Raw genomic sequence first — 14,153 nt, 5'->3', positions numbered from 1 at the left:
ATATTTTAAATTAATATATATCTTTTTATAATATTAATATCGACAACCGCGATTATAGTGTATCAACAGCGATGTCAACATAGTCTTTTCATACATTCTTAATTAACAAAATATTTTTACGAATTTTTATCTTTATTTTTGTTTTTGTTTTTTTTATCTACATACATATATAATTAAAAGAACTCGCAAAAATACTTTACGAGTTGTCAATAAGCATAGATTTATCTTGCGTTCTCACTTGCTTTTTATGGATTTTTTTAATTACTTGATTTTTTTGATGAACTTTTAATCTATGTAAATTTTTAACTTTTAATCTGTATAAATTTTTTTAATAAACTTTTATTGTTTCTTAGTTAGCAATTTTTCAAATTATTATTTAATTGCTTAAAGAACAAGTTTTATTTAAATTTTTCATCATATCAAATTGACAAAATAAATCGAACTAAAGTTAACTGTAGCCTTTCCCATAATATTTAACCAACAATCCATTCAAATCTAGTAACTGTTTTTTAAACTATCATCATAAAATTAAATTAATTCAACTAAATGCATTTTTTATTTATTGTAAAAATACAGTATCTAACATAATTGCAAATTTAAATATATTATTAAAATATAAATTTGTTATAAATAAATAATTATTATTATAACAAGACCTTTACACAAAAGTAACATTAAAATTTGTTATTGTTAATATTTTTATCTATTTTAAACAATCAATAAAAAAATTAAGTTCATAACTTACTGTTTTAATTAATTTCATTAATGGATTATAAATAAATTTATCCCAAATACCTAATCTATAACTCTTATAGAAACAATTTATAGGAGTCTAACTTATAAAAAAATAAACCGTAGATATTCCATATTATAAAATGTTTCCTTATTATGATTGATTTAAGTCTGAATCAAAAGGAATATATATTAATTTACAAACTTAAATTTTATAGTTTTTTTTTTTTGATAATTGGGAAGAGGGGAACGCTTGTGGGAGGAATCGAACCCATGACCTAACAGTTTGCTGCCTAGCACTTGTACCATTTGAGCTATAGCTCATTGGTACTTAAATTTTATAGTTATCACTATTAGTTATAAATTACTATTCAAACTTTTAATTACTTTTTCATTTCAAATTTTATTTAATGAATGTTTTTTTTTGGATTATCAGGCAAAATGTTCAATGTTATTTACAATATATAAATTTAAGCTATGATCTAATGCAATAATTAGTTTAAATGCAATGAACGTAAAATAAATGCGTTAAATGAATTAGATTTAAGTAAAATAAATGAAAAGGTATACAATATCCCTCATATTTTATTTTAAAATTATTTTGACTTTTAAGATTTAAAAATATAAAAGCCATAACTGAAATTTGAATATTATTAAATATAAATATGAGAAGTGAACTAAACTTTAAGGTTTTTTTTAATAGAGAGTGTAACACTGTCAAGGGCATGTGACTGGGGAAGGGCATGGGAGAGCCAATTTGATACCCAATACCAACTTCTGTAACATTTTCCTTTGAAAATAATTTTTTTAAATTTTTTGTGTTAATTTGAGGGGTGAATTTATCCTTTGTTCAAAAGAAAGTAGAATTAAATAGTAATTTATCCTCTAAAATTGTAAACAATAATTAATATACAAATTAATTTTGTGGGAAATTAGTCATGAATTTATTGATTATGGATAATTAGCACCATTTTAAAAAATTAGCTTAAAATTTAATGGGGCAAATTGTCAATTGAAGGACAAATAACTTACAAATTTAGTGGGCAAATTATAAAAATAGGGCGAATTGCCCATAATATATAAGTTCATGATTAATTTGTCCACATTAATTTGAGTGTTAATTGTCCACTGTTTAAAAATTAAGAGGCAAATTGATATTTAAATCAAAAAAAAGATGAACAAAGGGTCAACGCGCCTCCTAAACTTGTGTCACGGGGTCATCTAACCCAATTTATACTTTTTTGAACAAATAACCCCAAAACTCTTCATTTTCGGGTCAAATAACCTCATAATTGTATTTTTAAAACGCGTAAAATACAAATCGGAGGTGAGGGATGAAAAATAATAATTAGATACTTCCCTAATTATTGTGATAAATTTATCCTAAATCTTCTTTTTAAATAAAAATATAAATTATGGGGTTATTTGACCCAAAAATGAGGGTTTTTGATATTTTTGTTCCCCCCTTATAGGGGGAATTCCAATTTTGTGCCCCAGAGCACAAAATTTCCAGATTTGTGCCTGGGGCCCACCTGCCCGCAATGGCTGTTTGCGGGCAGCATTAACTGGCCCGCAATTAGCCATTGCGGGCCAGTTAATCACCCTTAATCATGGTGTTTAACTGGCCCGCAATGGCTAATTGCGGGCCAGTTAATGCTGCCCGCAAACAGCCATTGCGGGCAGCATCCCCTATTTAAAGTGGGAGTTTTGATGTTTTTGTAATATTTGTTTGAGATGAGGGAATGGAAACATTCATATGCGTGTTGTTTTTATTTGTAATAATGGAAATGGTTACTGTTGGAGAATGAACCTAGACATGATTTGATGAATATAGACGTGATTTAGCGAAATGATGCGATAAATTTGAGCATAGCAAATTTTATATCGAAGTATGACGTTTGTGCTTGCATGGAAATGTTGTTTGAATCTATTCATTTTTATATAAAATAATTTTTTTAATTCAATGGTATTCGTGAATTCCGTATGAACTACAAATTATTATTTATAGAGAATTTATGTAATGCGGAGTTTTTCTGTACAAATTTGGAGTTTGATAAAATTATAATTATAATTATATTATACTTTATAAAATTAAAAATTAAATTACATAAATACGTTTAATAATTGAGATACTAAAATTATAAAAAAATTAATTTAATTGTGGGTTATGGTTTGTTTATTATTATGTATAATTCTATTATTAATTTATCTTTATCGCTTACATATTACTCGGAAAAACGCTCAATTCTTTTTTAATATCGAAATTGTAGATTAGTTTTATTAATTGCCATTTTTTTCATTTATTATTTGTTGGACTTCTAAAATTAATGTGTAAATTATGGTGAAAAAATTTGGTGTATTATTGCTTACCTTTTTCAATGTTTTTCTTTTATATATGGTAAGTTTAAAATCATCTTTTTTATTAATCGTCATTTCTTTTCTATTTTTATTATTTGTTAGACTTTTAAAAATTAATCATACAAAATTTAAATTTTTGATTCAACAATTTAACTATTTTTTTTATATAATATATATAAATTTAAAAAATCTACACATTAATTTATATAATATATATAAATTTAAAAATCTACACATTAATTTATATAATATATATAAATTTAAATAGTATATAAATTTAAAAAAAATATCTCCCCATGATTGGAGAGAGAGTGTATTTACTCTCTCCCCAATCATGGGGAGAGACCAGCCCGCAAACAGCCATTGTGGGCTGGTATTAAACCAGCTGATTAAGGCTAATCAGCGGGTTTAATACCAGCCCGCAATGGCTAATTGCGGGCTGGTATCCAACCCGTTATTAGCCATTGCGGGCTGGTGTGCCTCAGGCACAAAAATAGAATTTTTGTGGCCTGAGGCACAAAATAGGAATTCCCCCTTGATAGGGGGAACAAAAATATCAAAAACCCAAAAAATGAAGAGTTTTGGAGTTAGTTGCTCAAAAAAGTATAAATTGAGTTAGATGAACCCATGTCACAAGTTCAAGGGTGCGTTGGCCCTTTGTTCAAAAAAAAAAGATAGTAATGCCTCAAATATCCCAGCCGGCAGCCTCATCCAACCGCGGCACGAGGCTAGCTATAACCGCAAAAATAGCGAATTAGATTTTAGAATTCCGGCGGGATCTGTACTATTATCTGAAACCGCACAGACACACTCACTTGCGCTATTCTCTCTGAGCGACGCCTTTTCCTTCTCCAAACACCGCCCATGGAGGAGCCTTCATCTCCTCAACTATCCGATTCTAATTCAATGGCCAACGCCGGCGCTTCTAAATTCCTCGCCAATCTTCCTTCTCGCGGCTTCTTGTCCTCCACCGTTCTATCTTCTAATCCGGTGATTTTCTTCTTCTTGTGTTTTTCACTTAACGCCTCATTTATTAACTCTTTGCCCTAATTACCGAGTCTGGTTTTATTATCTGCCTTAGGGTTTTACACTTTGCGCAGTTTGCATTATCTATGTATTGACTAATTTGTTTTAATTTGACTTAACATAGCGGTTCAAGTTCAAAAACTACCGCATTTTAGTGGAATGTATTGTTCTGAGGAATTTAGGGTTTGGATTGCTAATAAACTGCACCTATCTTGTAATGTATATTATTATCTCTTGTTCTTGGACTTTGAGTCTAAATTGAGCTTTCTTTTTCATTGATTATATCTTAATTGATTTAGTTTAAAATGCATTGGATATTGCTTCTTCTTTCAAGTTTTAGTACATGTTTGCAGAATTAACTTCAAATGTTGTTATTTTTTTCCCTATTGCGTGTTTAGACTGAATTTAAGAAATTGTTAGGCAACCTCTTTTCAAAAGCCATAGTTATCCAAACTTTCCGCTTAGCATACCGTTTAGCACCTCCATTTAGTTAATTCACCTTTATGGTAATTTTCTGTATACATAGATACATATGCATCGAGGTTGAGGCTTATTCAGATGGGCGGTGGCTGTACACCTAGGTTGCAAGGACACTTCATTCAATCAATGTGTTCCGTATCGGAAATGTGTCAGACAGAAAACTTCATTTTTACATAGGAAACCTTAAATTGTACCCTATGCTTCTTAAGATTGATAGTTAAAGATTAATAGTTAAGGATGATGAGGCAAGACTCTACTTATCTTTGTTTGTATAGATGCTTCGCTGCAATTGCATCTTTTGTTTTGCTTTCCTCATCTCTTTTCGAGTTAGCAGGCTACTTGCTAAGGATTGAATAGTACAAATGCGGGTTTTATTTACATTTTTAATTAAAAATTATTGTGGACACTGCTTTTTTTTCCCTTCATTTTTTTTCTCTCAATTGGTTTGATTCCTATCTAGCAGGTTTTTCTGTTACATTTGAACTTGTGTTTCCGTATTGAAGCTTTTCTTTTCTCTTTTCCCAGGGTGGGATGCGAGTTTATGTTTGTGAACACGAAACAATGCCCTCAGGTATACTTCTGTCTTACATTTTCTATTTAATTAATATGTTTGTGATGGAAAGCTAATTAAATAGCCTTAAATTTATTTTTTATCTGCTGTTGTATTCATATCAAATGATTTTGTTGTACTTTTCTCCACAGACAGCCAACAGATAAAGACCAACCAAACAAATATATTAATTAGATCTCTGCAGCTTAAGAAACAAAAGGTTGATTCTTGTTCAAAGGATGTTAAGGCGTTAACTGCAGCTGAGGGTTCTAGAAAGCGGTATAGCCTTTATCTTTTTGATAATAGAATGCTCTTCTTTTAGTATTCTCTCACTTTAGCACTATGGTTATACCATGGTCTTACACTATAGGGTGTGCATGTGCATATTTGCCTGTTCACCCAAATTCGATGACTTCTATCTTCTCCTTTTTATTTATTGTGAGCATCCCTCATGAACAGAGTTTGGTTGCTTACGACTATGTGATCATATTCTCTTATATGCTTGCCGCCTTTCATTTTTTTCCAGTGCTTCAGAAAGGGTACAGGATGGGAGGGCTTCTGCCAAGAGAAGCAATACTCAAACGGGTTCTCGACAAGGTGAGCTCTCTATAGTCTTTTGTTTTTCTGCTTCTGGTTTCACACAATCAAACTGATTAATGTATTCATGTGATGCCTTCAAGATTTTTGTCTTTCAATCTATTTTCCTTTTATGCTTGCGCACCTGGTGCTACTAGAATATCCATCCTTGTTGTAATCACTAAGAAGACCGTGTCGAATTCACTATGCTTTAGATGCCAGTGTTCTATTTGGAATGTAAAGTCAGGCTTTCTAAAATAGTTATGATATTGTAGATTAGCTTGGAGAAAAGAAGAAAAAGAAAATGAATAATAAAAATTGAGAATTTCTTTGACTAAATACCTTTTCTGCTGATAACCTTATCCGCCTTAAAGCCAGTAACCTGGTTTATGCAATGGATGTATTTCATATAACAAAATTTTGTTAAAACTAATAGCGACTTTTATTGCTTTGAATTTTGTGTGCGCAGATGGATCTGATAGCCGCTTAGCAGATAGGGATTTGTACAGTTTGACAGTCGAAAGGCTCCGTGCCATGTTAAAAGAGAGAGGCCTTTCCCCCAAAGGAAAAAAGGCAAGTATATAGACAATTTACATGTTGACTCTCTCACATATATATAAAATAAAATTGAACATTATGTCTACCATTATTGATTAATTGCATAATACGTGCAGGAGGAGCTGGTAACAAGGATGAGAAATGCAACTGGATAAGGATTCCAGAAGTTCGGCGATCATACTGCTGAATCCCGCATTCTTTTAACCCGGGGCAAGGAATTAGATGATTTTGTTGTGTGCTATGTAATTGCTAGGAATTGAAACCGATGAGTTTAACCATGGATAATTGGAAAGTGTTAATGTTGACAAAAAAAGATAATCTTTGTTTCTTCTAATTTCTTTAGGGCCAAGATGCAGTTTATCATATGATGCAATGTATTCCTACTTCCTAGTTCTTGCCTGTGATGGAAGGTGTGCCAAAACAAGAACACAAGTACCAGTAGTTGGCAGCAAATATCAATTTTGCATTAGCTATCACAGTATTGCTACTATCACCAAAGGAACTTGGTGTACCCTTCTGAGCACAAACGATTTATGCACCGAGTGGGTGCGCAAACTATGCTTAGTTATGGCAAATTCAATTTTGAATGTGTTATGTAAGGTCCCGTTCGAATGAGTTTAGATATTAAGTTTGAATTATTCATCAAAAAATAAATTATTCATAAAAAAAATAGTTTGGATTTGAATAATATTTAAACCACTATTTGAGTTTGGTTTGAGTAAGTTCGGTTCAGTAAAGAATAAATATTAATTATTAGATAAAAAATATTGGTTGCAAAAAACTCCATCTTGAAATTCAGCTTGAAGTTTAGCAAAAGGGTTCTATCTATTATTCGAATTTGGATTACATTTTTCGAATTGATTTTAAATTATCTTTGATTCAATTTTGCAAGCTGTCCATTTCTATCACTGAACCATGATCTCGAATATTGTAAATTTGGATTATTATTTTTTTGTCTTCTGAGGCGTAATTATAAACACATGTTATAAATCTGGCTATTAACACAACTTGAACAAGTTGGATATACCTTCTTTCCCCTCGTAATTCTTGGCATGACTATATGTCGACGTTCTTTCTTGGCCTTTTTCTAGTGGACTACTATTCGCAGCCCCAAATTACTACCCACCGCCCAACTTTTGACTGAAATGCCCCTAACATAATTTTAATTCAAAAAAAAAAAAATCCGCTCAACTCAAAAATCTCTCAAACTCAACCTAAAATTCCGACGATAACCGGAGCCAATTTATGTCGGAATTGACGAGAGATAAAAAACGGGGACCTCCGGTAATTAATTTTGTTTCGTTTTTAATTGTTTTAATAAAAAAAAATTATTTTTTTAAGGGCCATCGCCATCGCATGCACCATCGCCTGGTGATGGCGATGGTGCAGAGGGACAATCGTCCCCGAGGGACGATTGTCCCAGTGGTCCATAGCCAAACAATGGCGATGGCGCCACTGGGCCATCGTCATCGTCTGGCGATGGCCCAGAGGCGCCATCGCCATTGTTTGGCGATGGACCACGACGATTGTCCCTCTGCACCATCGCCATCGCCAGGCGATGGTGCACCCTTAGTAAAAAAAATTCTTTTTTATTAAAACAATTAAAAACGAAACAAAATTAATTACCGGAGGTCTCCGTTTTTTATCTCTCGTCGATTCCGACATAAATCGGCTCCGGTTATCGTCGGAATTTTAGGTTGAGTTGAGAGATTTTTGAGTTGAGAGGATTTTTGTTTTTGAATTGAAATTATGTTAGGGGCATTTCAGTCAAAAGTTGGACGGTGGGTAGTAATTTGGGGCGGCGAATAGTAAACCCTTTTTTCTATTGTACAAAAATGTGGTAACTGTATACCATTTGACCGTATGCTAGCTTGTACGTTTTTTTTTTGTCAAAGAGCTAGCTTGTACGTGACCAATTCTATATGACAACAAACAACTAGCTAGATCAATGGTCCGACTGTATCTTTTGCAACTAATAAGCTTCTTCAATTTATGGTGTTGCATGGTAGCGAGAGATTTTTAGGTGAACTTATTCCACATTCTATTAAGATTACGAGTTTAATTTCTTACACAAGTGCTCTTTTTCCTAGTATTAGAAACATTTACATCTTTTTACATATGTGATGTGTTCTTTTTTTTCCTTTATTGGAAAAAACAAATATTATTAATTAGTACTACAACTAGATTATAGTTTGAGCAAGTTACTATAAGGCTTTCTATATGTCATATTTACAACAAATTAATGAACATTTGTGATAGACAATCTCTTAATTATCACTTTTCCACTTGACTAACACAATATTGGTTTATTGCACGGATGCACGACGTTACAGTTGCATAGAGTTATAATAAAATCTCGAGTTTCGGCACCAACGAAAACAATTAACCAAACCAGTTGGTGTTATTTTTGTGCCAACCAAATTAGTTGATTGATCAAATTTAAGTTTAGATTCGGGGTTTTAAATGAAGTTGATAAACTTGGACGGTGGAAACAAAGCAGTAGCTTAATTGCCACTCTTTTTGGTTGGTTAAGACTTAAGAGTGAGCAGCTGAGTATACAACTATACATACATGATCCGTTACTATTAGTGCATGTCACCTTCAAATCCTTGCCGTGGCCAAATCGTGTATATAATTACACTCGTTTCATCTCTTAACGGCGCCGTATTTTGTTTCAATTTCAATGATCATTTCATATCTGCTGACAGTGACATCGCTAAACTTGTGGCCAGCAGCTTTTAATTTTCTGATCAAATTATCTTCTACTTTATTCACTTTTTTCATTAATTAATACTGTTTTTCCACTTCATTTTAAAATTATTTAGTCAGTCAAAGATATTATTTATTTTAAAATATGAAATACCAAAACCAAATTAAGCTGATATAAAAAGAATGCAGTAGGAGGTTAAGCAGACATAAAATTATGGGACTTTTTTTTAGTTATACAGACTGTACACATTACTAGCTGAATGATCGACATGTTTTTTTTAACTTTTTCTACTTACAATGTGTATTTTAATAGTTTTAAAAATATGTTATGGAAAAAATAATGGAGCTGTCACCTGTATTATAGATGTATGCAATATGTCGACCCATTTGAACTGTTATAACGTGTTTGAGATTTAAATCATGTGTATTTTCGTATTATTTGCGCGATAAGCAAACCGAGTATGTATTATATATTCTTTTTGTATTGACTTAAGTCCCACTTAACAAATAAAATGACATTTCATTAAAAAAAAGAAGTTCATCCATCAATTTGGTAGAGATTTTATATAGGAGTTTTGAAATCAATTTGTTATTGGTGCCGTCCTTTGCGAAAAAGGAATTTTTTTAGGCCAAGATGGAACTCTTCATGAATCACTCTCAAAGACTTTACTATATCCTTCCTTGAATGATGAATTTCATGCTATATAAAATTGAGAATTAATAAAGGCACATTTTAAAATTATGAATTTTAAACTCATGGAATGTGAGATTTATGAATTTTAAATTCGTGAATTGTGAAATTTATGAATCCCAAACTTATCAAACATGAAATTCATGAATTTTAAAATTAGATTGTATTGATTCACCATAAAATACATAAGTTTATAAATTTATATTTTAATTAATTACTCCCTCCGTCCCGTTTAAAAAGGGATATATCTCAATTTTTTTTGTCCCACATAAGAAGGCCAAATCATGATTTTTATGTCATTTGACAAGGAATTCTCTCTTATACCCCTATTTTCTCTTTCTATAATTAAAGCTAATACTCTACACACAAACTATAAAACAATAATTAATAGGGGTAAAATAAGAAAAGTCAAGAGTAATTATTATTTTTTTAAATGTGTAAAAGGGATATGTCCCTTTTTTAAGTGGGACGGAGGGAGTATAATTTTAAAGCAATCCATTTTTTTTAAAGGCCTAATTATTTAAAAAACCTCCACCTTATAATATTTTTTCGTTTATACCATGACCTAGGAAAAAGTTTATTTGTACCCTTTTTTTAATTTTTTTAAAAAATCTCACTTTTATTTATCATGAAAAAATAAGTTAAGGGTATCACTTATAATTTTATTGATTTGTTTTTCTTTTATTCTAAAAAAAACAAAACAAAAAATTGTGACTATTTTATGAAATTGAGCATTGAATATAATTAGAAATTCATGTCTAAATTTTTGTGATTATTTTTTGAGATTAGAATAGTTTGAGGATAATCCTTTAAAAAAACAAAATAAAAATCAGTTGTTATCCTTAATTTGTAGTTGCTTTTCTATTTTAAGCTTAAAAAACATGTGAATCAATTGCCTATATGTTTCCTTTTATTAACTTTCGTCACCCCTTTCACTATCACCTACACAGTTCATGATTCCAAATCACCCACACGTTCAAATTCTATATAAATACATCTACATATTGTTCCTCATTTCTTCAACCAACCCGACATTAAATTATTTCATCATTTGCATTAAGAACAGTTTGAATTAAATCTTAATCCAAATAATCCCATCATGTTCATCTTTCTCATAATCTTTATTTCTTTAGGGTTTTTCATTTTTTCTTTCTTTTTTTCTCTCTTTCAAGAATTCAAGAAAACTCATGATCATGGTCCTCCTTCTTATCCGTTTATCGGATGTTTAATATCTTTCTACAAGAATCGTTACCGTCTTCTGGACTGGTATACTGATCTTTTATCGGTTTCACCCAGTCAAACCATTGAAGTTCAGCGACTCGGCGGCCGCCGTACTATTGTCACTGCTAATCCAGCCAATGTTGAGCATATGCTCAAGAATAATTTCAGTAACTTCCCTAAAGGAAAACCCTTCACTGAAATTCTTGGAGACCTTCTCGGCTGTGGTATTTTTAACGTTGATGGTGAGTTATGGTCAACTCAGCGAAAACTCGCTAGCCATGAGTTTAGCACCAAATCATTAAGAGAGTTCGTGATCAAAATTCTGCAAGAAGAAGTTGAGAATCGTTTAATACCATTAATGGAAGATGCAGCCGATAATGATCATGTTCTTGATTTACAAGACGTGTTGAGAAGATTTTCTTTAGATATTATTTGCCGAGTTTCTTTAGGCACTGAGTTGAATTGCTTAGATTATTCACGTCCGATTCCGCCGCTTGTTAAAGCATTCGACACCGCATCGGAAATCAGCGCCATGAGAGGAGCAGCGCCTGTTTATGCCGTGTGGAAGACGAAACGAATGTTCAACATGGGAATTGAAAAGAAACTCAAAGAATCGGTGAAGATCGTTCATGACTCGGTTCTTGAAATCGTCAAGAATAAGAAAGCGAAGGTTCTTGAAAATGATCAAGAATGCGATCTGTTATCAAGATTGTTATCAGCTGGACACGATGATGAAATTATTAGAGATATGGTGATTAGTTTTATTATGGCGGGAAGAGACACCACGTCATCAGCAATGACGTGGCTCTTCTGGTTGCTGTCAGAGAATCAAAACGCAGAGGAAATGATTGTGAATGAAGTGGAAACGTTACTAAACGACAACGGTGAAAACAAGGCAATTGATTTCGAGCTACTTAAAGAGATGAACGTTTTGAAAGCGAGTTTATGTGAGTCAATGCGGTTATATCCTCCGGTAGTATGGGACTCAAAACATGCCGCCGCCGACGACATCTTGCCGGACGGGACTTTTGTTCGGAGAGGAGATAGAGTCACTTATTTCCCTTACGGAATGGGGAGAATGGAGAAATTATGGGGAAAAGACCGGTTTGAGTTTAGACCGGACCGGTGGTTTGATGAACTGACCGGCAGTGGGATATTGAAGGCGGTCAGTCCGTTCAAGTTTCCAGTGTTCCAAGCTGGTCCAAGGGTGTGTCTTGGAAAGGAAATGGCGTTCATACAGATGAAGTACGTGGTGGCTACCATTTTGAGGCGGTTCGAGATCAAACCGGTTAGTGAGGACCAGCCGGTTTTTGTGCCTCTATTGACGGCTCATATGGCTGGTGGCTTGAAGGTCAAGGTCAAGAGAAGAAATCAGAATTGAAAAATGTCAATGAATTAGTTAGCTTTTTGTATATGAATGAGTAATAGTTTTTTGACAAAATTCCAACAATGGGGATTGTCAATGCACACTTTTAAATTAATAGGCTTTTATCAAAAGCATTATTTCTGCTTAATTTATTTCTACATGCTTATAATTATTAATGAAATAATTTAGGTAAAATAATATTATATGTCCATAATTATGCCTAAATTAACAAAAATATTCTTAGAAAATAGTTTTGATGGTCCCTCAATATTGCAAGTTATGATAATTTTATTCAATAAGCAAATATATGAATATTGTAATTGATAAATAAAATATAATTTAATATTTTAAGTTATTTTTGTAATAAATTCTTATAAATATATTTTTTATAAGGAATCTTATAATAATAAAAATATTTTAAAAACACTATATAAATTTTTATAAAATTAGATAGATATTTCTAAATTTTTTGCTTCAATTATAAACTAATTTATTATAAAAATAAGTTAGGAGTCTTAAATAAATTTTATTTTTATCAATAAGATCTTTAATCTTTTTTATTCATTGTTTGGATGTAATTAACAAAATATATACAATTGATGGACTATATTGTCAATTTGTTTTTGTCAAATTGGTCATAATTATGAATAGATATAATTATTTTGCCTATAATTTATGATATGATTAATTGATTTTTTTGTACAAATGATTTGACATCCAATCATTATATTTGAATATAAAATAATATGAATTCGAGTCAATTAGAATTTTAAGATAAATATAGAAAAAATTTGTATTGATATGAATAATTGTGCAATAAATACATTCAAATTTGGGCTAATTGAAAATGCATACACGAACTTTACCCTAATTTGCAATTATAACATAAACTTTGATACTTGGCAATGTCAGTAACCAACTTTCATTTTTTGGCAAATTGGTACACCGACCAATCACACAACGACACATGGCGATATATTACAATGTCCACGTTAGTGTTTTTCGTGTTTGGTGTATCGATTTGCCAAAAGTGTAAAGTTGGTTACTAACATTGTCAAGTTTTAAAGTTTATGTTATAATTGCAAATTAGGGTTAAGTTTGTGTATAAATTTGCAATTAACCCTTCAAATTTTAATGGTGATATTATGATATTGCCATTATTTTAATAAAGTGTTGTATTATGAGTAATTTAGTTTACGGATGATGTGGTAGACTCGGTCTACCCAAGAATTTCTCCTTTTATTCATAATACTTGGCTAGAATTTGATCTCTCTATATTTTTTTTTGAAGTATAAAATTTATTCTGGTATGGACAAAGTTATTGTTTTGTGTTCAATTTAAAAGCAAAATTAATAAATTTTGTTGTTTGAAATTTTGAATCGATGACATTGGAACACCATAATTTTCTATTGTTTTTGTAAGAAGCTTCTAATAATTTTTGCTGATTTTTTTTGTGGTAGGGCTTCTGCAAAAATTAGGATAAATTAACGATCAAGATTGATTATTCAAAAGCTTATACAAAAATATTTCTTCACTGACTGTAGAAGCTTTTATGTCGTTGGTTGATATTTGGCAACCTTTACTAAGTCTATAACTACTTTTCAAATCTAACCATGCATTCAACTTAACATTATTTTAATGATTTTATAACCCATTCCAATTCGCAAGTGGTAAGCTCTGAAATGATTTGTATTCAATTGAATCTCTAAAATCCCACATTTATCCTTTTAAGGCTGCCTTGAAAAATTCAAGTCTTTTAATTTAAATATTTGCATGATTTGAGACCTCTTTTATTGCTTTAGTCCACAAGTTTTCATATGGTTTTTTTTCTTCATTACTTTATTAAGGGGCCACAAAAAATTGGATAATTTTTTTTGCACTCCACA

General features: G+C 31.4%; 3 protein-coding genes across 3 annotated transcripts in view; 2 read left to right on the top strand and 1 right to left on the bottom strand.

Moving 5' to 3' along the window:
• Nucleotides 1-14,153, bottom strand: part of LOC126673163 (elongation factor 1-delta 1-like) — a 36,019-nt gene that overhangs the window by 6,970 nt on the left and 14,896 nt on the right. The window lies entirely within an intron of this gene.
• Nucleotides 1,564-6,614, top strand: LOC126673166 (uncharacterized). The gene is made up of 7 exons (XM_050367166.2): nt 1,564-1,592; nt 3,765-4,080; nt 5,122-5,167; nt 5,299-5,425; nt 5,673-5,743; nt 6,192-6,295; nt 6,397-6,614. Exons 2-7 carry the CDS (start codon nt 3,955-3,957, stop codon nt 6,433-6,435), a joined length of 513 nt encoding a protein of 170 aa, XP_050223123.1. The 5' UTR covers nt 1,564-1,592; nt 3,765-3,954; the 3' UTR covers nt 6,436-6,614.
• On the top strand, nt 10,650-12,415 carry LOC126673159 (cytochrome P450 94B3). Its single transcript, XM_050367157.2, has one exon. It carries the CDS (start codon nt 10,780-10,782, stop codon nt 12,280-12,282), a length of 1,503 nt encoding a protein of 500 aa, XP_050223114.1. The 5' UTR covers nt 10,650-10,779; the 3' UTR covers nt 12,283-12,415.

Source organism: Mercurialis annua, linkage group LG3 (genome assembly GCF_937616625.2).
Source record: "Mercurialis annua linkage group LG3, ddMerAnnu1.2, whole genome shotgun sequence".
NCBI lineage: Eukaryota > Viridiplantae > Streptophyta > Magnoliopsida > Malpighiales > Euphorbiaceae > Mercurialis > Mercurialis annua.
Note: the sequence above shows the minus strand (reverse complement) of the source record. Positions and strands in the feature narration are given on the sequence as shown.

Bases quoted from the DNA above. Each gene is read 5' to 3' on its own strand.
- LOC126673166 (XM_050367166.2), top strand. From the start codon at position 3,955: ATGGAGGAGCCTTCATCTCCTCAACTATCCGATTCTAATTCAATGGCC. The intron at 5,168-5,298 runs GTATACTTCTGT...TTTTCTCCACAG, and splicing joins ACACGAAACAATGCCCTCAG to ACAGCCAACAGATAAAGACC. The intron at 6,296-6,396 runs GCAAGTATATAG...TAATACGTGCAG, and splicing joins TTTCCCCCAAAGGAAAAAAG to GAGGAGCTGGTAACAAGGAT.
- LOC126673159 (XM_050367157.2), top strand. From the start codon at position 10,780: ATGTTCATCTTTCTCATAATCTTTATTTCTTTAGGGTTTTTCATTTTT.